The 22,539-nt window shown below is 38.8% G+C and overlaps 1 protein-coding gene across 2 annotated transcripts in view; it reads right to left on the bottom strand.

Moving 5' to 3' along the window:
• Positions 1–3,526: 3,526 nt before the first annotated feature.
• The window catches only part of LOC127651408 (phospholipid-transporting ATPase ABCA1-like), a 42,800-nt gene continuing 23,787 nt past the window's right edge, over positions 3,527–22,539 (bottom strand). The window contains exons 18-50 of one of the 2 annotated variants that reach the window (XM_052137212.1): positions 22,425–22,538; positions 20,916–21,087; positions 20,698–20,829; positions 20,454–20,593; positions 20,176–20,313; positions 19,860–20,092; positions 19,666–19,738; positions 19,358–19,560; positions 18,549–18,597; positions 18,354–18,458; positions 17,866–18,014; positions 17,622–17,746; positions 15,714–15,812; positions 15,399–15,588; positions 14,956–15,050; positions 14,834–14,866; positions 14,628–14,733; positions 14,443–14,517; positions 12,774–12,943; positions 12,493–12,670; positions 12,219–12,334; positions 11,728–11,872; positions 11,312–11,435; positions 10,939–11,068; positions 10,682–10,802; positions 9,056–9,118; positions 8,788–8,894; positions 8,543–8,684; positions 8,297–8,431; positions 7,846–7,949; positions 7,621–7,713; positions 7,234–7,477; positions 3,527–5,385 (exon numbers count right to left, since the gene is read on the bottom strand). In XM_052137212.1, coding sequence (XP_051993172.1) covers positions 5,245–5,385; positions 7,234–7,477; positions 7,621–7,713; positions 7,846–7,949; positions 8,297–8,431; positions 8,543–8,684; positions 8,788–8,894; positions 9,056–9,118; positions 10,682–10,802; positions 10,939–11,068; positions 11,312–11,435; positions 11,728–11,872; positions 12,219–12,334; positions 12,493–12,670; positions 12,774–12,943; positions 14,443–14,517; positions 14,628–14,733; positions 14,834–14,866; positions 14,956–15,050; positions 15,399–15,588; positions 15,714–15,812; positions 17,622–17,746; positions 17,866–18,014; positions 18,354–18,458; positions 18,549–18,597; positions 19,358–19,560; positions 19,666–19,738; positions 19,860–20,092; positions 20,176–20,313; positions 20,454–20,593; positions 20,698–20,829; positions 20,916–21,087; positions 22,425–22,538 — 4,244 coding nt within the window. In that variant the 3' untranslated portion in view covers positions 3,527–5,244. Of the gene's footprint in view, positions 5,386–7,233; positions 7,478–7,620; positions 7,714–7,845; positions 7,950–8,296; positions 8,432–8,542; positions 8,685–8,787; positions 8,895–9,055; positions 9,119–10,681; positions 10,803–10,938; positions 11,069–11,311; positions 11,436–11,727; positions 11,873–12,218; positions 12,335–12,492; positions 12,671–12,773; positions 12,944–14,442; positions 14,518–14,627; positions 14,734–14,833; positions 14,867–14,955; positions 15,051–15,398; positions 15,589–15,713; positions 15,813–17,621; positions 17,747–17,865; positions 18,015–18,353; positions 18,459–18,548; positions 18,598–19,357; positions 19,739–19,859; positions 20,093–20,175; positions 20,314–20,453; positions 20,594–20,697; positions 20,830–20,915; positions 21,088–22,424; position 22,539 lie in introns of both variants that reach the window. The other variant, XM_052137211.1, reaches the window with a different exon arrangement.

Genomic DNA, 22,539 nt, shown 5'->3' with positions numbered 1-22,539 from the left:
GATGAAAACGCACCAGGTGTTAAACACTGTCTGCACAGAGAGCAAGCTTTTGCAACCGAGTAACTCAGCTGATGAGCTTTCATTATATATATAGAATTGAATTTCGTATAATTATGTTATTTTAATTACGTTTTAGGCTTAAAGGTACTGTAAGCTATTCGTTTTCATGGAAAAGTATGCAAAAAAATGTCCTACTATCTTAAAGATATGAATGAAATAAGTGTCCTGAGATATCTCACCGGTCTCTGTGACAGATGTTTCACCTGTCAATCATTTTGCTTGTTCTCATAGTGTTGTATTTGAAGCAGATCATTGAGGCAATGATTCATAATGTTTGTCAGTTGAGGGCATTATTGTGCCACTGTTGAATTTGACAGTCACATGTCACTTTGACATGCTCTTTTGACACGTTCTCTAGAATTTACTCCGAATGTTGCCAAAAACAAAAAGCATCCAGTGAGTGGCAGTTTTGTGGCTCTAGTGGCTATAAGCGGCTTCAGCACAGCAACATAACATACACAACACATTACAGTTTAAATCATCTTGCATCGCCTTGCCGGGAAGCAAAAGACACATTTCACCAACAATCATGCCACAGTCCAAATCACTGAGATCACATTTTTTCTTCAATCTGATGGTTGATGTGAACATTAACTGAAGCTCCTGACCCGTATCTGGATGATTTTATGCACTGCTGCCATACGATTGTTGGATAATCGCATTGATGATTGTTGGTGCCAGACGGGCTGTTTGAGTATTTCTGGGATTTTCAAACACAACAGTGTCTGGAATTTACTCCGAATGGTGCCAAAAACAAAAATCATCCAATGATTGGAAAAACCTTGTTGATGAGGTCAACAGAGAATGGCCAGACTGGTTAGAACTGATAAAGTCTACAGTAACTCAGATAACCACTCTGTACAATTGTTGCTGAGAAGAATATAATAACAGAATGTTGTTCTGAGAAGCGGGTTGGTGCTGATTTGTTGGCATGAGGGGGACCTACACAATATTAGGCAAGTGGTTTTAATGTTGTGGCTGATCAGTGTGTGTGTGTGTGTGTGATATATATGTATATATATATATATATATATATGTATATGTATATATATATATATATATATATATATATATATGTATGGATGGACAGATGGACAGATAGATAGATGAGAATTGGGGGTAATTGTGCATAAACATCATGAGAACAATTTAAAGTATCTTAATGGCTCTAAAAATAGGCTTCATTCTATATGCAAAATAAGAGCAAAATTAGTAAATTTCCTTGACAAGTTTTGTGAGAATCACTTTATAATCTTTGGTTCATTTGTCTTGTATTGCATTGTCAAATATGGTACTCTGTGTGCTTTGTTGTATACTGCACATTATGGCAAATATTTAGGGTAATGTGGGTATTCCATGCATATATGCACAGTATATATATATATATATATGGGCTCCGAATTTTAACCGGATGTAATACAGAATAACACATCTGAGCCAACAAACTGCTCTTAGTCAAGTTTTAAATGTGTGCTATGAGATAATCAAAATCATGAATTTGCCGAGAAAAAAGGAAAACTAATAAATAGGATTACAATGGCTGTAGATAGGAGATGCATATATGAAGTTACAGAAATAATGAATGTATATAAATACAGTATATTTTTGTGTCCTGTTCGCATTTGATGTACTATGTTCTGTATTTATGCCAAAGTGTGTACAACAAGTATTCATGTCTCAGTGACATACACCAATGATATTGTGCTCATCGTTTTTGTTTGTATTGTAATTTATGTGCAAAATATGTTCTGTGTAATCATTATTGCAGTAAGTGACATGTATGATATTTCCCAGCTTTTAAGCCCGCTTTGTTTTAATGGTCCAATATAGATATATGTCTAATAATGTGAATATGCTGCTCGCTGTTATTACATTGTTTTGATGTTGAGTTTGAACAAAGCTTCATTAAAGTGAACAGAGATGATTAGCCACAACATTTATTGTCAGAATCATTTTCCCGGTGTCCATTGTTTTATCCACCATGCTTGAAAATTAAACAGACATTCGGTATTCTTAATGTGATTTACGCTTTGAGCCAGGCTATGTCTAGGAGTCTTGCAAGAGCACCTACCCCTAAACCTAACCCTATTCTTAACCCCACCGGTAAATCTAACCCTAAACATAACCTTAGTAACAGTGAAGACTCTCGTGATGTTACCTTCTTGACTCAACCGATCAAGAAACCTTCAGAGTTCAACTAAAGGGCACCTAGGAGTAGAAATGAGCAGATTCATAACTTTCTCATAGAGTAAATGGCGCCATCTACTAGTGACCGTAAATCAATTCAGGGAAGGAGTAGGTGAAGTGTGTCATTTCTTCTCCTCAAAGGCTCAAAAAGATAAGTAGGTGTAGCTGCAGCCCAGAGATCTCCAAAAGAGGGTGGGGTAATTCCAGTAGGCGGCAGGGTTACTGCAGAAGGCTACCCCAGCTCCAAATGGGGGCGACACTTCCACACACGGTTAGGCAAAGGGTTTGGCTTGGGGCACTGTATATATGCACACTGATACATACCCATTTCCGAGAGCTGTGATTCAATACTCATCACAGCTTGTCTCAAATCATCCTCATCCTCCAATTTGGTTGGTCATCGGTTTGTCAACCCCGACTCTTTATGGCGGAAAAAGTTGACCGGCTTGTCTTTGAACATGGGGTGTTTGGTTTATAAGTGTTTGATCAGTTTCACAGGTTTTAAACTGTCATTTGTGAGAAATTCGGAGCATACAACACACTGTGCACGTGGTTCATTATCAAGATCGATTCACATGAATCCGCTTCTCTGGTTTCCATCGTTTTGTGCAATCTTTTTAGCTTCACTTCTGAGTATCTGCCCAATAAGTGTTTGAGTCATGAACGAATCTTTTAAGTTAAACATGCCATTCTGGTTCACTTCTATTGTTTGGTCGAACAAATCAGGGTTTTCAACACATGAGTTGAATCAATGATTCAATGAATCATTTCATATTACACACATTTGTCACCATCTGGTGTAAATATACAGAAATGGCTACTGAACGCATCTCTTTGACCAGATTTAAAAGATTTAAACCGGCTGGATGAATCAAAATCCCTGTAATCTCACACTTCCCTTGACGGGTAAAACTGTAAGGCCTATATAACTTTCAAACTTCAAGCTTTAAAAATATTTGCACATTTCAGACAAGGCTTTGAACTAACCATTTCATTGGGGGCATAAAAAGCTGCCAGGGATTCAATGCACCTTTTTAGAAGTTCAAAAACATAGGTGCGTAGGTGACATCAGGGCCGGTACAAGGATGTGATCTTAAGGGGGCATTTGGATCTTTAGGGTGGGAAACCGTTTACGTCTTTGTCTAACCAGGGTGTGCTCCTCCTTGATAATTGCACTTGGGTTGGTCCCCATTCATCGTGTTTCGGCATTAGTCCGGGGGTGCGACAGAAGTTTAGGGGGCGGCACAAAGAAAATCTAGGGGGAAGGCCAACTTTAATGAACAAATAAGGACATGAGAGACTGAAATAGCTTTTTAATATTTCAAATGTAAACACATACATTGTAACATAAAATAATGGCCATGGTGGGACATCTAATATTAATGTAAAATAGTCTTTTGTTAAACACAGACAGTTCTGTTTTGGTACGAGTGAACGTCAAGACCAGTTTAACGTTGACTGTTATAAAGTGCTTCAGTTTTGGACCAAAGACAATACTTTTGTTTTCTTCCACATTATCCAATGTGCAGTAGGGTTTGTTGCTTGATTTTGTGAGGTTGGTTGACTAAAGAGCACCTCACAGATTTGGAAAAATCAATTGGTAGCACCTCATTGCTTTTGGTCACTTTGGCTTTGTTGTAGGCTAACAAGTGTTCCATAGAGTGCATTGGTCGAGATTTTACAAGTGGTTGTGTGGTATTATCAATATAAAACTTTAATCTAAGCATTTAAACAGGATAAAGAGGCACATCCTGAGATATATTAACTCTTGTACCAGACATAGGAGAAGCCTATGATTGTAATGTCCATGAAAAGACCCCTAAAAAGTTCCTATTGTAGAATGAAACTCTTGATTCAAATCACAAGGTTATTAAATAAAACATTAAAACGTATCATATCCAATGTTGACAACATCCTTGCTTGAAAATACAGTCATTAATAACGATTTTAAACCTCTCGGCCTGGTTTGGCACGGACATTTGCTTCTGTACAGTTACACACGTATGTACTCGCCTCATTTTTTGCCGGTTTTATTGTATGTTTTCTTGGTTTTCATCTGAATGTTGAAACAACCATGAATCTCCCAGCGATTACCCACTGTAAACCTCCTCAATGCTCACTGGTACGCACACTGAACTCGTTGATACCCATGCGGAAATACTTCAGAACAACAAAGCTACAATGGCTCCCGTAACTGGACAGAACACATGCATGCTAGCTCACAGGTGTCCTAAACCATGTAAAGCATGCAACAAACTTCCAAACTCACTTTGTAAAAACAAATAGCAACACCGGTGGAACTGTTTTCAGTTCTGTCTTCACATAAGATGTGAAAACCATTGTAATTATGAGGACAGTGCGTGCTTGAGGGCCGTTCATTTCACGTCCAGTAATGGCTGGTATCGTTTCTAGTCCATTAGCGGAGTGATGATTCAAGGCACCGCACTTTGAAACACTTGACAATAGTGAAACATTGCACATAGTTTCTTCAAAATATAATTTGAGTATAGTTTAAAATGCATATCTTAAAAAATAAAGTACAAAGACAGTGAACTCTTGCTGAAATACGTTATTGACAGTTATTTAACGTTTCAAGCCTGCGCTATATGAAAGAGCTGGACGTGTGCCCTGAATTTGACATCTCATTGGCAGTGTGTGATTGATATTCGTTGGGAACTTCGCAGAGGTCTTGTTGATCAAACATTCACCGCAAGTGGCATAACAGCTTCAAGTTTCAATATTACGAAACACCATGACCGAGCAGAGAGCACCAGGCTCCATCTGGCAATCATGTGTTTTTCTTCTTCAATTTTCTCTCCTTTTTTGCATTGATTTGCATTAGTTTGTTTCAGTAGTGTGGATAAGGTCCAATGCCTTCTTGTGGGTGCACACTTTACTGAAATAGAACAAAAACCTGAAAATAAAAGTACAAAAAATAAAACGCTATTCCCAGAAAAGTGGATCTTTGCACATCCACTGAATGGCAGTTTTGAGGGATCAGACCACAGTCTCTTTGGCCTTCTCGTCTATGAGGAAGGTGCTAAGATGAGAAATGTCCACCACGGCATCATTTTTGTTCATGGAAATGTCTTTTAAGTGGTCCTCATCACTTTGGTCCTTGGCAAAATTAACAAATACCTGAAATAAATGGACAAACATAAATGTCACAAACGCTGCCATTTACATTGTGTTTGTTACATTCTCATTGCAGTTCATGAGACTGGGAGGTTTTTTTGTGTGTGTCAGTTTCACAATGTACCAACCAGGGCTGGACTGGGAAGAGAAATCGGCCTGGGATTTCACATAGCAACTGGCCCAAAAGTTGTTTAATCGGTGGGGCCCTTTTATGCATATCACGGTGCGTTCCGCATAACGCGGCAGGTCCGTTCTGCATAACGCGGCAGCTCATTTTAGCTTATCGCGGCCAATTCGGCCCATTTCGCAGTCGACCCACCAGCCCGCTCGGTTCTCCCAATGGCCAGTCCGCCCCGATCAGCCCCAAAGTGCGTCGACCCACCGGTAAAATTCCCGGTATGCCAGATTACCAGTCCAGCCCTGCTACCAACAGATTTGCTAGTTTTCACATATTTTTTTATTATAATAATTGTTGAACAATTTATATTGTGTTTTGAAATAATAAAAAAAAACTGTTAAATTTTGAATATTTTGTCAAATATGTTGGTTTAAATTTCAGCATATATGTGTACAGTATATAAGCGTTATATAACATAGCATATATACTGTTCAAATGTTTTTCAGTTCAGTGACTTTATAATCCACAATGTGGAAATTTGACTTCGGCTTCAACATACACATTAAAACACCAAGACATCACATAAAACAGCATAAAAACATAAATATAATCCATTAAAAGTAAACCCTCTTCAGGCATATTCAAATACCTACCCACATATACAACTACACGTTTAATAATCTGACTGCAGTTGGCACAATTGACATCTGATGCACATTCTCGATAGCCCGCGGGATACCAACAGACTTGCCAGTGGATGATGCAAAATTTGTTTTAAAATATTTTTATAATAATTGTAAATTTTTTTATTATTATAAAATTTGTAAGCAATTAATGCATAATGCATCATTTTTAAATATAATTTTTATAGCTTAATAATTGGCAAATTTTTTTTATGAATATTATATTTTTAGGCAATTAGTGCATAACATATAATTTGTTTGAAAATATCTGTATAATATAACAATAGTTAAAAAATGTGTATTGTTTCTTTGAGTAAAAATTTTGTAAATATATTTGTAAATGTGTTTTGTGTGTATGTGTATGATATATTGGCTAAACTGATAAACGGGACGATATTTGGATATTTTGAGATTATCGCATCGGCCGATAAACACGCCTCCTTGGCCAATTTAATAAACGTGTTTGTTCTTTCCAGTATCATTTCCAAAATGCACCAACAGACTTGTCAGTGGATAATGCATAATTTGTTTTTAAATATTTGTATAATATAATAATTGTTAAAAATAGTTATTAATATTTAATTTAAGCAATTAATGCATAACGCATAATTAAAAAAAAAAGTATATTTTTATAGCATAATAATTGGTAAAACATTTGTTATTAATATTTTATTTTTAAACAAATAACGCATAACAATCATTTATTTTCAACTATTTTTATAATATAAATGATTAAAAAAATATTTATATTTTATTTGAAAAAAAAAATTAAATAGTTGAATTTCTAGTAATAATTTTGTAAAATATGTTTTGTTTTTATTTCAGCATTTATGCGTAAATCTCAATATATAAAATATATTATAACATTATAATATGTATTGGCCTATTCACAGTTTACAGTATATAGGCCATCGACTACCCCACTCTCTAGATATTAGCATCTGCTATAGACAAACCCATATCAGTCGACCACTATTGCAAACTTGATATTTTCCATTTGTATCCATTTAAAAACGATCGTAATACAGTAATCTCAGCAGGCATTCTTACTTGGTCTAGAGTGGTCTGTGAGACGGAGTAGTCCTCGATGTGGAGCTGCCCTTTGTTCTTAGAGAGGAGGCTGAAGATGCGGGCGAGGGACGTGAGAGAAGAGGGAAGCTGGTACTGCAGCATGTTCCTGTGCTTCTCCTTCAGGTTGCTGCCCGGCAGCTCCCGTTCAATAAACTCCATCACCGGCTCCAGCTGCGGATCGGCCCCCGCCACCCGCAGGATGATGGTGTACCCGTCACCAAACCTGGTGCAGAGGACATAGAGCTGTTCAGAACAGTGCTCTTAAACATTATGTTACAGTCAGTGTTTGGGAAAGTAGGTCAGCTCTGATGAGGTTGCAGATGTGTTAGTTGTACAGATGTTCATTCGTGTTCTGTGAGTTTGTACCTGTTCTTTAAGTGCTGCACGCTGCCCAGGCAGCGGAACCTGCCGTTGACCATGATGGCCATACGAGTGCACAGAGCCTCGCACTCCTCCATACTGCAGGGGAAACACAGTGAAGTCATTCTACGGATTTATTGCTTGTCGCTTTATTTCAATGCACCCGTTTAGGACACAGTTTTAAAGAAATCATAACAGTTCTTGCTTTCAGGGTTTCTCGCTCTCTCTCACCTGTGTGAGGTTAGAAGGACAGAACGTCCCTCTTTAATGATGCTGAGGATGCAGTTCCACAGGGCCCGCCGGGCTTTGGGGTCCATCCCAGTGGTGGGTTCGTCCTGTAAACACAGTAACAGCCAGGTTAACCATCGCCCCCAAATTGAACAGGAAACTCAAGCAGAACACCACGAGGAGAGGGAAGAGTGTAATCATATTTCTTTGATTATGATTACATAATCAAAGGATGATTATGTAATCATAATCATCCTTGTCCCTTGAGAATTTAAACATGTTATGGTGTATTGTATGTCCCATATACACATCCATGCAATGTTTTTGGGAATGGCCAAGTAAGAAAATTGTGTTTAACCCCACTGTATATGAAAATGCAGAATGACTATCATAGACATAATGATGTCTAGTTTAAAGCGCATAGAGTTGCGTAGTTTATCAGCTGCACACTCACCAAGAACACGACCGATGGGCCTCCAATGAGTGCCATGGCGGTGGAGAGTTTGCGCATGTTTCCTCCACTATAGCTTCCTGCCGCTTTGTCTACGTATTTCATCAACCCCAGTTTACGAATGCCCCAATCTGCCACCTGTGACAAAAACCAACCAATCAGATGCATATAAAATCAGTTCCATTATTGAGATATACTCTAGGCACAAGAGATTCATTAATCTCTTGAGGACAACCCAAAAAGACGGACCTCGCACACTTCTTTCTCGGGAACGCCACGCAGAATGGCGTAAAACTCCAGATGTTCTCTGCCAGTCAGCAGGTCATTGATGGCATCAAACTGTGGACAGTATCCCATATTCTGATGAACTTCATTAATCTCTGTCAGCACACTGTGAAAACAAGCAAACTAATTTCAGTTATGCTGCTAATATTATATACTATAATGCAACCAGTTAACAATACTTCCAGTGATATGCCGTTTGATTGTTTTACCTCTTCCCTGCCAAGTAGGCCTCTCCGCTCGTCACATCAGAATCTCCGGTGAGCATCTTGAAAGTGCTGGTCTTTCCAGCACCGTTCACACCGAGCAAACCAAAACACTGAGGAAAGAAAAACCACCATCACAATCCAGAAACTCAAAACCGAATTAGGAAATTCTTCCTAATAAGGTGAGGCTGTGATGTTACACCAAAGCTAAGACTGTGGTTAACACGGTCATGACTGATCGCTCATGGTAAAGCTACAGAATAAGTGATCTCACCTCTCCTGATGGGATGCCCACACACAGTCTGTCTACAGCTGGCTTTTGTTTTCTCTTATACACCTGCAGGAACAGCAATAATATATCATAAGTCAACAACACTAATGCAACTAGAAAAGAAAAGTTTGTCAAGGCAAAATTTGATGTTTGGTGTTTGATGGGACCTGGGTAGCTCAGCGAGTAAAGCCACTGACTACCACACCTGGAGTTGTGAGTTTGAATCAGGGCGTACTGAGTGACTTCAGGTAGGTCTCCTAAGCAACCAAATTGGCCCGGTTGCTAGGGAGGGTAGTCACATGGGGTAACCTCCTCGTGGTCACTATAATGGTCCGCGTGGTGAGTTGTGCGTGGATGCCGCGGAAAATAGCGCAAAGCCTCGACGCGTGCTATGTCTCCACGGTAACACGCTCAACAAGCCATGTGATAAGATGCGTGGATTGACTGTCTCAGACACGGAGGAAACTGAGATTCGTCCTCCACCACCCTGATTGAGGCGAGTCACTACGCCACCACGAGGACTTAGAGCGCATTGGGAATTGGGCGTTCCAAATTGGGGAGAAAATAATACAAATATAACAAAAAAAACCTTGCTTTAAATAGGTTTTAAAAGCATTGCAGACAGACAGATAGACACAGACAGACAAACAGATAGATAGAACAATCAACAGACAGGCAGGCAGGCAGACACACAGACAGACAGATAGATGGATAGACAGACAGACAGACAGATAGACACAGACAGACAGACAGATAGATAGATAGACACAGACAGACAGACAGATAGAACAATCAACAGACAGACAGGCAGACACACAGACAGACAGATAGATGGATAGACAGATAGATAGATAGACACAGACAGACAGATAGACACAGACAGACAGACAGATAGATAGATAGACACAGACAGACAGACAGATAGATGGATAGACAGATAGATAGATAGACACAGACAGACAGATAGATAGATAGAACAATCAACAGACAGGCAGGCAGGCAGACACACAGATAGATGGATAGACAGTCAGACAGACAGCTAGAACAATCAACAGACACAGACAGATCGACACAGACAGACAGACAGACAGACAGACAGACAGACACAGACAGGCAGACAGACAGACACAGACAGACAGATAGATGGATAGACACAGACAGGCAGACAGACAGATAGATGGATAGACACAGACAGACAGATAGATTGAACGATCCATCAACAGATAGATAGATAGATAGATAGATAGATAGATAGATAGATAGATAGATAGATAGATAGATAGATAGATAGATAGATAGATAGATAGATAGATAGATGGATAGACACAGACAGACAGATAGATGATAGACACAGACAGACAGATAGATAGAACAATCAACAGACAGTCAGACAGGCAGGCAGGCAGACACACAGACAGACAGATAGATGGATAGACAGTAAGACAGAAAGATAGAACAATCAACAGACACAGACAGATCGACACAGACAGACAGACCTACAGACAGACAGCCAGATAGATATAATGATCGAAAGATAGACAGACAGATCGACAGATAGTCAGACAGTCAGATTGATTGAACGATCGATCGACAGATGGCAGACAGACATGTTCTTCAAGCCGCACAAACCTTGGTGAGTTGTTTGAGCTCCAGGATATCAGACTGTCCTCCTCCGCCTAAGATCCTCTGCCTCTCTCTGGCCACATCTTCATCCTCCTCTCCTATTGGTGTTAGCTTGGTGCTAACCGGCCTATTGAGCAGAAAACAGAACATTTATTACAGATGTTCCAATATATGTTGCAGTAGTATGCAATACATACAAACTCATTTTCAGATTTCCATTGTGAGAGTGTAAACATTTAGGGGTGTGGCTGTGGGGTTTTCACCTGGCCTTGATGCAGAAACGGTATTGGATGAGGACAGTGATGCAGAAGAAAACCACGCCCTCTACAGCCATGGCAAAGAGATTCTTGCCCACCATATCCCACGCCAGAGGAGAGCGGAATCGATTCTCACCTGAAAGCATTCGAAAACACCACTTAATTCAATCCCCATATGTAACAATTTCTTAGGATAAACACTTTAGCTACATCTATTGATCTTGTAAAATGCAAGACAGTGTAGCTATTCCCAAGGCTGAACATTTTATTATAACAGACTATAAAACAATACAGAGTCAGCAACTTGCTAATCAGATTTTGGTTAATAATATTGTATGTGGCTGAATAGTGTGTGAATGATTAATGGGACTGTACATACCAAACCTCTCCAGAGCGTCAGCCATAGCTTGATTCTTCGCCATGTCAATGAGACCTCTGCCCAGACAGAAGTGAGGAAAGATCAAGAACACGTTCTTCAAGATGTTGTTGACGCCTCCGACCTCCTAAAATAAAAAGAGGAGTACATTTAATTATGTACACTTAATATCAGCAGTTAAATTCATATGGCATATTCAGGCAAACACCATAAAGATATGCTCTCAAATATATAGGTGTATATTATTTACTCTATATATTACTTTAATTCTCTGTTTAGTAAATGGGTGTTTTTCAATTTCATGGTGTTTTTACACAGAATTCTCAATGGGCAAAATGTGTTTTTGGTGATTCGTTTGCAGTGACTTCATTACAATGTTTCTCATAATACATGCAAAGTAGACCAGAGTATGAACTTACGTTGCTGCCGAAAAGCTCTAGGACAAATGTGGATACACTGCCATTTATCCCAATGAGGATATTAACGCTCGTCAAAACCACATATGCTGTACTGGGAATCTTAAAGAAGAATGACGCTGGGTACATCAGGGGTGTTATGGACCACCTGTATGGACACAAAACACATTTTTAATTTTCAAAGCAAGTCTTTCATAGCTAGGGCTGTCGATTTAACACGTTAATTCAGTGCGATTAATTATACAAAAAGTAAAGGGTAAAAAATGTGTCTTTCATTAATCATGTCCCCGGAGCATTATATGGAATATTTCTACAATCTGAGTGATTTACGCTTGCAGTACCACCGCTTGTTTTCAGCAGGGGGCAGTAAGTGAAACTCCAGCAGTATAGGCAATGTGCAGCTGTGCAGACAGATCAATGCATAATACATACAAAGCGCTAGAACAATCTGAGGCTACTATATGGACACAATACAAAGATCTTTTGGGTCTTACCCGTAGAGCAACAGCAGGAGGGCAAGAACAGGCAGATTGGTAGAGGACACGTAAGCCTCTTGCTGGAAACAGATGAAGATGATGATAACCAGGGTCGCAGGAACAATGTAGTTGCACTAAAGCAGGAAAGAACGACGAGTAAAATCAGTCCAAAGACACAGATATACCCATACTGAGTCCTGTCCTCTATTACCATTTAAAAGGGGACTAACAAGCAATTTATCATCTAGTTTAAGTCATGTAACATGCACACATCCATATATACAGTACATACCATATCCCAGACAAAGTTGGCCAGCCAGTAGAGGAGTGGCTGCACGCCACTGATGAACTGCATGTGTTTGGCTTTATTCACTCTCTCCTGAATGAGGAACACCACAAAGCTGGCCGGAACGAAGGACATGGCGAAGATGACGCAGATGGACACCAGCACGTCCACTGAGGTCGTCATCCTGGGAAATCGACAGGGTCAAAGGAAAGAGCTCAAGATCTGTTTTCACGCTTGGTTCAGTTACTTCAATCACTTCCAATCAAAGGAATCAAATTCTGACTTACAGCGCCACCTGTGAGAGCTGCTCCTTGGTGAGGTTGAGCGGATGGTTGAAGGCTTTGATGCCGTACTTCGACTGCTCCAGGCCGGGGGGCAGATTGGCACGCAGGATGGCATTGTTCATGACATTGAGAAACGCTCCGATACTGTGCCAACCTTTATTATTGAACCAGATCTAGACGAGAAGAGATGACAATCATGTGATTGCTCATACAGAACAACGACAGTCTTTAAAGCCCCTCAACATCGTGCAAGGAGTTTTTACAAAATAATAAGCTGTGCCATCTACAACATTAGAATCACTTTGGCATCAATTGATCCCGGGTTCAATAAAAATGTAACTCAATCATCTGCATTTGTGGCATAATGTTGATTTACACACAAAGAATGTTAAACTTGTGCCTCCTTTATCTTAAAAAAGCAGTATCAAGGTTACAGTGAGGCACTTATAATGGAAGTGAATGGGGACAATTTTAAGATGAATCCTTATGATTAACCTTGTGTATTTTTAGATCTGTAAAGTTCTTTAAATCATTGGTAATCATTGGTAATTTGACAGATTGCAGGGGGCGTTATGTTGTCATGGCAAAAAAGTTGTAAATTTGCATAACTTTACACTGAAAATGTTAGCGAGCGATTTTATTGCACTAAAACTATGTTTAAACGCACATTGTTTACGTAGCGATGCTTCTGAAACAAGATTTATTTTTACATTTACGGACTGTTCCCATTCACTTACATTGTAAGTGCCTCACTGTAACCCAGAAGAAAAGGAGGGACAAGTTTAAAGACATTTTTTGTGGAAATAAACTTTATGCCACAAATGCTGTCTATTGAGCTTAAAGGGACAGTACACCCAAAATTGAACATTCTCTCTTTATTTACTCACCCTCATGCCATCTCAAATGTTTATGACTTTCTTTCATCTGCAGAACACAAATTACATTTTTAGAAGAATATTTCGAAGCTCCAATAAAGGCAGCATAAAAGTAATCCATATGACTTCAGTGGTTTAATCCATGTCTTCAGAACAGATATGATAGGTGTAGGTGAGATCAGATCAATATTTAAGTCCGTTTTTGCTATAAATTGTTTTCTCTGCTTAGATGGGGGCGATATGCATGAAGAATGTGAATCACCAAAAACACAAGAAGAAGAATGTGGAAGTGAAAGTTAAAGTGGAGATTGACAAAACAGGGAGGAGAATTTACAGTGAAAAAGGACTTAAATAATGATGTTTCTCACCCACACCTATCATATCACTTCTGAAGACATGGATTAAACCACTGGAGCCATATGGATTAATTTATGCTGACTTTATGTGATTTTTCAAGCATCAAAGTTTTGGCCACCATTCACTTGCATTGCATGGAGCAAAAGAGCTCTGAAATTCATCTAAACATCTTACTTTGAGTTCAGCAGATGAAAGAAAGTCATACACATCCGGGATGGCAAAAGGGACAGCAAATGAGAGTATTTTCATTTTTGGGTAAACCAACTTGAATCGAACCCAGATTATTTGTTTAATAAAAAGTGCAATGTGTCAACCTCTTTTCTTTTATAAAGCACATGCATCCTTCTGTCCACAGAATATAAATGATACATTCAACAAGTGTATGATAAGCATGACAAATACAAATTATAGTACATCCGCTCAGAATGTAGTGTACAAACCTTCACATTGTTGTTGGTGTCAAGACCTCGGATAAATGTTGACAGGCTTCCCAGGAAGCGGTCCGCTGCTGTACCCTATGGGTAGCAAAGCAAAGGGTTGAGGTGCGTAAATCCGAAACATTGGGCAACATCAAGGCCCAACGGTCATATTTAACTTGACCGTGGGGCAAGCGCAGGCGACGTACCGCTTGAAGACTGAAGCGGTTGCGAATATGGGAGATGGCATCGGTGATCTCATCACCAGGAGGAAGGGCCTGTGAGCTTCTGGCACCCAATGAGAATCCACCATACCTGTAAGACAGCCAATCATAGACATTTGAGGCCCCATTCGTTAAATACACAATTTAAATGAATGCATCAGTATTATGTGCTGTGGTATTATTAAGTGTACCTGAATTCATTGACCCAGAGTTTGTTCTTCAAGCTGAACAGGGAAAACAAGAGTTATAGCACCTCCAATAGAATGACAAGAAGGTTCAAGTAAACTGGCATTTCTGGATTTGCTGTACTCACCTTTTCCCAATAATCTGAGCATATGTTTTCACCAAGTAATCAGAAATGTTTCTGCCTGTGAGATTCTGTAAAGTCTCAGTAGTGGTGACTTTAATCTAAGGAAAGGAGGAAAATTAAGAAATGAATATTTATCACGTTACAGAGCAGAACTTTTGTTTAAAAATCGCAAAGATCAAACCGTTGGCATCAATGTTTTTTGTTTGCACCCATGAGGCCAAACCGCTGCTTTCACTTTGCCAACCATGACAACTTTGTGTGTATATACACAATAGAGGAGTTACTCACACACACACACACCGAACTATGATTTATATAAACGTGGTTGTAACTTTGAAACCTTTACATGGTCCCATACATGGTCATAATGATGCTGTATAATTCATAATGAAGTATTATTGAACTGAAGTAGTCTATATTGTGTATTATTTGGTGAATATGTTTACCTGAGGGGGTGGAAGACCACCGGCTTCAGGTGGACACTCCGGGAGCATCTTTTTCTGTCCTTCACAGCTACACTCACACAAAGGCGACGGGTTCTCCATACTCCAGTTCCCCTTTAGGAACACATCCTGAACAGACTCGGGAATCTCTGGAACAGTCCACTCTTCATCTTTAATCGGACATGATTTGCGGCTGTTTCGCAAATGAAACAAACAAAAAAATTATTATTGAAATGCACTCTGAGAATCGGAGTATGTTGTATCTTTTTGCTTTGGACTAAAGCGGTGTGATCCTAGGGGAAAGGTTTCAGGACTCACATAGGTGTCTGTTCGCCTCTACATTTTTCAGTGTAATCTGGACTGTCCTTCAGAGCTTCAAGCAGACTGTTCGTATAACTGTCCTCCGGTGCATCATTGCTGTAGTGAGAAAACAACAGTGTTATTAGCGCTAGCGAAAACAAAATGGAAACTGAATGAAAAACTTTTCATTAATTTATGTAAAAATAAAAAGCAACACTACAGGACAAAATGGAAAATTAACTAAAATACATTTTAATAATTCTAAAACTAACTAAAATAAAAAATAAATGACATGGAATTAAAGGAATATACCGGCAGCATTTGTGGCATAATAATGATAACCACAAAAATTTTCTTTTAAATAAGCAAAAATCCAGTGTTCCAGTGAATGTGGCCAATTTGTGAATGTTAAAATACTCACGGTTTCAAAAGTAGTCACAAAACATAAACAACATATGTGCAAATATGATTTTAGTGTGATAAAATAGCTTACTAACCTTTTCTGTGTAAAGTTATAGCATATTTTACAACTTTGTTGCCATGGCAATATATAATGTCAAAAAACCCTTAAACCTAAAACATCTATAAAAATGACGATTTAAAAACCTTTACAGCTCAAATAATTCATTACAATTCATACATTTTAACAGAATAATTAATGTAAGTGCTTCTATAATATTATTAGCGTCACATTTCTGCCTTTAAACCCTCTAAAAATGGGCCCCATTCACTTCCATTGTAAGTGCCTCACTGCAACCTCAATTTTTGCTTTTGTTTTAAAGATAATGAGGGATGATTTGAAATTATTTTTAGCATAACATGTTTTGAATCAGGAATATTCTTTTAATTTTAGTTTTTGATGCACAGCATAATAATCTGAAACGGTTTCGAAACCGAACTTAAATTCAGTAAGTGTGTAAAGAGTGAATAAAATTAAATGTAAAAAATGTCACTAGATAACTGTAACACAAGACTCCACCTACAAATAATAATACAAATAAAAAACAGATTAAAATTTGTATATTTTTCATGCTTTATATCATCAATAATCTCTATCCGAAAAATACTAAAACTACAATAAAACAAAATAAGCTGAATCTAAAAAAAACACTGAAAAAACTAAACTGTCTAACTGTCACAGAGTGAAAAATAACTAAACTAATTTGGAGTGACAAATTGAATAAAAGGAGTAAAAATGTTAGCCAATCAGCTCGCTCAAATGTGATATGTTAATCCAATCGGCTCACAAGGTGTAAGTTGACAGGTCCTTTGATGTCTAATCAGGTAGCCAATGAACTTGCATACTCTCATTTTGCCATGCATACTATCATTTGAATTTGCTCAGTTTGCAAGAAAGCCGCTTTCACTGCAGCGTGCTGCCAGAGTTTTCTCTGAAACCCACCTCCACCCCAGCTCCACTGGTCTAGATCTATCAACATGAGGATTGTATTTATTTGCAATTGTGATGCAGCTTGTCATTCATGCTCAATGCAGCATGTCTTGTGTTTTTCTAATGGTGCAGCAGCATGTCCACATTGTTCAGCTCAGTATGTCTGTGTATGTTCTAGCTGTAGCAAGTCTCCGTACTCGCACAGCATAGCAGATCTAGTCCTCTAAGACCAATATCCTATCAATATGTAATAACCACATTAACATGCTAAATCTATCCAAGAGTTGTCATGACTGAACTTTAATATCCCTGATACTCATTAGACTCTGAAAGAATTATGAAATGCATGCTTTTATTAGTATTTTTAGCATATAGCATACAATTGTTTCTAAACTATTTATCTTGCTTTCTGTTTCACTTACTTTTTAAGTATAGCAGACTTTATAAACAGTATCGTGTACTGTTCAGTAAATAGTAAGATAGTTTTCCATTTCAAACACAACCTTAAACTCAGGTGTGTAGATGGTCATGTGTACCTGATGAAGGTGAACTGCTCCTCATACATGCTGGGTTCCAGAGCGAGGCTGGGATACTTTCCAAATGGAGGGACGATGAGACTGAAGACCAGAGCAATGCACACAAACACAGCAGGCAACACAATCTGGAACACATATATTATTAAGGAGACGATTAGGAAGTGTAACAGAATTGCGATGAGTTGCAAAATCCATTGCAGATATCATATTTTATCAGTCTGAGTTTATTTAGTGAAGACTATACCTGAGCAAAGAAACCTTTCCGGGAGCGTCGGGCATAAAGGAAGCGTTTCCAGAGCAAGGCGACAAACTGCTGTCTCCTCAAACTCCAGCCCTTAACCTGATATGATCCTTTTCCATCAGCACCACCCAGCCAGTCTGTCTCACGCGATTCTGCAGATGCACAATTATTCCGGTTATAGGACACATACTTAAATGCCTGCAATTTCACTCGCTCTCTCTTAATCTGTCCTTAAAGGAATAGTTCAGCCGAAAATGAAAATTCTGTCACTTTTATGGTGGTTTTTTTTGTAGTTTTTGATGAACGACGAGGATGAGGATGAGTACATGAAGACAGAATTGAAATTTTAGGATGAACTGTTCCTTTAAGCAAGATGAGGCCACACATAAACGTTGATCTTCAAGCACATGATGTTTATGAGATGGTTTAAAGCTCCAAATATCTTCAAAGTGGGATGGATGAAGGATGGGTAAAAGAACTACTTGTATCACCTTCTGAGTCATTAAATTCAAAGTCGTCTTCATTGAAAGGCTTCAGACAGCTCTGATGGTCACCAAAAGCGTGCCGGCGGTTCCTGCGAGCAGGTATAATTCCATCTGTACGACAACATAAGATGTGAAACTTTAGATGCTTTTAGTAAATATGTGCATGAAGCATTTACAATAATAAAAGTAAAATGTGTTTACCTGACAATTCAGCATCAACACCACTGTCCTCTGCAACTTTGAGGAATATCTGCTCAAATAAATCAAACACAGATCAATTATATCCACATTCTTTAATGAACTGAACTAATTAATAGACCTAGACCGATATATCGGTTTTACCGATTAATCGGTGCCGATAGTTGCATTTTGGAACAATCGGTTATTGGCAAAAATACAATTTTTTTGTCATTAATCCTCTGTGTTTCTCGGTGGTTGGCACTGGTGGATTCTACAGTTAAAAAGGCTTGGTTCAACAGTATAACAGCGGCCTCTAGAGGTGAAACAAAAACAAACACTGGTACCTTGTGGGGGTTTGCTATATCAAAATCTGTCATCACTGGCAATATTTACTCATATTTTTATCCTTACTTAAGTGTATATTTTGATTAGATAATCAAGAGTTTTAAATTGAAGAGAGGGCATGCAAAGAAAAATGGCACTATTTAGAAACATGCCCCATCAGCGCAACATCGGGTCTCAAACTTCAAATCTTGTGAATAAAAATAAATCCTTATTCAAATGAAACATCATCTGGTGTAATGCACACATTTTTTTACTGGTTATAATTGGGATTTTGGTTAAACAATAAACAGCATCTGGGATTTTGTTCATTTTTGACACTTGTTGCCTCTTTATCGGTGTCCATCATAGCGAGGAAAGACTAAGAAAAATTTTTAACGTTCTATAATCGATCAGTCGTTTTCTGCCTTTTCCACCACCTTAATTATCAGTTGACCTCAACTAAATAAAGTACATTTAAAAATAATTTTTAAGTAGTGATCCTTTACCTCTTCCAGTGTCGTGTCAGAGATGCCGTAGCTAGAAATGCCGAGGTCAGTGAGCCGATCGTCAATCTCATGGAAGAGCTCGACAAACGCTCCAGCTTTGGCCGATTCGTACGGCAGAACATAAGTGATCTCGTGACCAAGATCTTCAACCAGTCTGGCTGTAGGAACGTGCTTGAAAATCACATTAGAGATCAGGGAGACATCTAGAATATGGAGAGAGTTGAGAAAACGCATACGATTCGATATGGACCTAATCAAGAGGTTATGAAATGAAGAGAGGTTTTGTGTATGTATACAGATGACTTTACCAATGGTGGTGGTTTCACTTTCATGGTCGCTGCCCAGTCCAGCATCAGAGCTGCTCTCAGACACACAGTCCTCCTATAGAGAGAGTCAAAATACACAAATGTGATACCAAAATATACCTACTGTATGCTTTGATTTAGACGTCTTACGATCATCAATTTAACCAAACAGTCCTCTTCCATACAAGGCTTCATACCTTCTTAAGACTTCCCTTGGAGTAGGACACTGTGCTATTGGAGGTGCGACAGGAGCTAGCAGAGAGATCAAAGTCCTTCTTCACCAGTGTCAGGTAGTATCCCGTTCCCAGCTGTGTTTTGAGGAACAGAGAGGAACCAACACAGCAGAGCTTTCCATGGGAGATGATGGCAATGCGATCGCCCAGGATATCGGCCTCGTCCATGTGATGGGTGGACAAGATAATAGTGCGACCTGAAGGAAACGGAGACACGGTTTTAAGGAACTCCTCAGGAAGACCAACACTATGCTTATATTGACAGAATCAATGCATCTACCTTGACGATACTTCAGCAGCAGGTCCCAGATGCCACGGCGAGCATAAGGATCAACTCCGGCGGTGGGCTCATCCAGAATCACGACCTTTGAACCTCCAACAAAAGCCAGCGCTACTGATAACTTCCTCTGCATTCCACCTTTAGTAGAACATAGCAGTTCCTTCTGTTATCGTTACATTGTTGTAGGATAAAAGACCTCATACTCTAATCTATGGGGATCATTTTAGATAAACACTTATACTTAATCGAACACTTGATGTTCATCTTTGTTTCTGTACCTGAGAGTTGGCTGGTGCAAGACTTGCGTTTATGAGGCAGGCCGAGATCCATCACTATCTGCTCCATCTCAGACTTCACCTTCTCTTCAGGCAAACCCTTTAGACGCGCATAAAACCAGATGTGTTCCTCCACAGTGAGCCTGGAACAAAAGAACACTGGTTCACTTTCTAGATCTTGTTGAATACGTTACAAAATTGCTTCTAATCTGATCTGGCATAAGTCTGCGTTTCTGTGGTGACGTACATGCTAAACAGGACGTTATACTGCGGACACATGCCCAGGTTTTGACGTATAGCGCTCAGATCGGTCCGGATATCTTTGCCCATGATGTATGCTGTGCCAGAGGTGGGTGGAAACAGGCCAGTGAGGATAGACCTAAAAAAAATCCGACACATTGAGCCTTTATTGTGTATGAAAAATATGAAATTTAGTTTTAAAGATTTTGTGTTCAGTTGTCTTACATGGTTGTTGTTTTTCCAGCACCGTTGTGACCCAGGAAGGAGGTGATCTGACCTTCATAAAAGCCCAGAGTCAAACCGTCCACTGCCAGTTTTCCGTTGCTGTAGACCTTCACCAGATTCTCGATGTAAACACCAGGGTCCAGGTGGGCCGGTTCCTCTTCAAAGCATACAGCTAGAAGAACAATCAAACCATTCATTTGGTTTTAGGCCTGTCGCAATTATTAAATAATCGTCTTGATTGCGGATTATATGCACTTCAAATTCCAATCACATGCTAATGCCCAAATAAGGGAATTTTTAAGCGAATATATAAATGCCATCATTTCGAGCGTCACTGAGCCACAACGCGGATGTCAACCAGCAGCTCCTTTCCGAAAGCGCGCCTCTCAAGCAAAGCGCTCTAATGCGCGCACCGTCAGCAGATGCTAGCGCCAAACTCACGTGAAAATATAAACAACCAAAATAATATAAAATAGAAACTTTGATGGTGGATGCAAAGCCCTCCGGTTTAACTTTAAATGATCACAAATTTTCCTGATCATAGCTGGCCAAGGGTGTAGATTTGGCTGCATGAGGTATCTACATATTTCCATCTATCATGGTATAAATATTGGGGTGGTTGTACTTGCTTGTTTTGATTATTGGGGGGGGGGTTACCTCCCACCACCCCTCTGGAAACTACCTCCCTGTATCTGAGTAGGAGACTCATGCGTACTCTGTTTCTGTGAAGTGATAAAATTATGAAAGGAAATTAAATCTCAAAGGTTTTGTGTTATGAGAAATAACGGCACGTGGGTTGAATCAAAGAGCATTAAAAGAACGTGTGAAAGTGAAGAAATTAGAAATATCTTACAATTGCATAATATAATATTATGTACTAAAAATATACATTATATTTTTACATAAAAAGAAAATAATATAAAATGCACAAATTCCAAAAACAACAATGTAAAATGAAAACTAAAAGAGCCAAAAAGAGCTATATTTGAAGTATTTAGAAATATTTTTGATATTTAAAACATTATTTTTCATGTCATTCATAAGTTTTTAAAGCTTTAGAAGAAAATCATATATCCTTATTTTATTTATATATTTAATATGTACTATAAAAATGACATGCATCCAGAAATATGACAATTTATATGACAATTATTCGTGAAAGCCCAAAAGAGGCAATTAATCAGCATAGCCCTAAAAAAGACAATTAATCGTCATCCAAATTTCATAATCATGACAGCCCTATTGGACTGTTTACAGAAAAAATAAATCACAATGGTAAATTATTGTGGTATTAAATATTACAAATAAATAAAACGGCATGTAAAACCAACTAAACTGTGATTGGTCACTTTTTATGTTGGCCAGATTGACATTCCCCGTCTAAGCGGCCAGTTCTTGGCCAGAATAAACCTTCTTGCCGCTAGTCAAAGTTGGGCACAAAACACTAGCTACAACAAGTTCAACAACTGCTAATTTATTGTAAAATAATATTTGGTAACATTTCTATACCTTCAGCATTTTCTTTGTTGTTAGTGGGCACTGATGCAGTCCAACCACATTTCTCTCCACACCAGTATGACTTGGTGAAAGGGAAGTACCATGGACGTGGAATGCCATACTGACC

The sequence above is a fragment of the Xyrauchen texanus genome, chromosome 11 (genome assembly GCF_025860055.1).
Source record: "Xyrauchen texanus isolate HMW12.3.18 chromosome 11, RBS_HiC_50CHRs, whole genome shotgun sequence".
NCBI lineage: Eukaryota > Metazoa > Chordata > Actinopteri > Cypriniformes > Catostomidae > Xyrauchen > Xyrauchen texanus.
The sequence above is the reverse complement of the archived record's forward strand: the minus strand, read 5'-3'. Positions and strand labels throughout refer to the sequence as shown.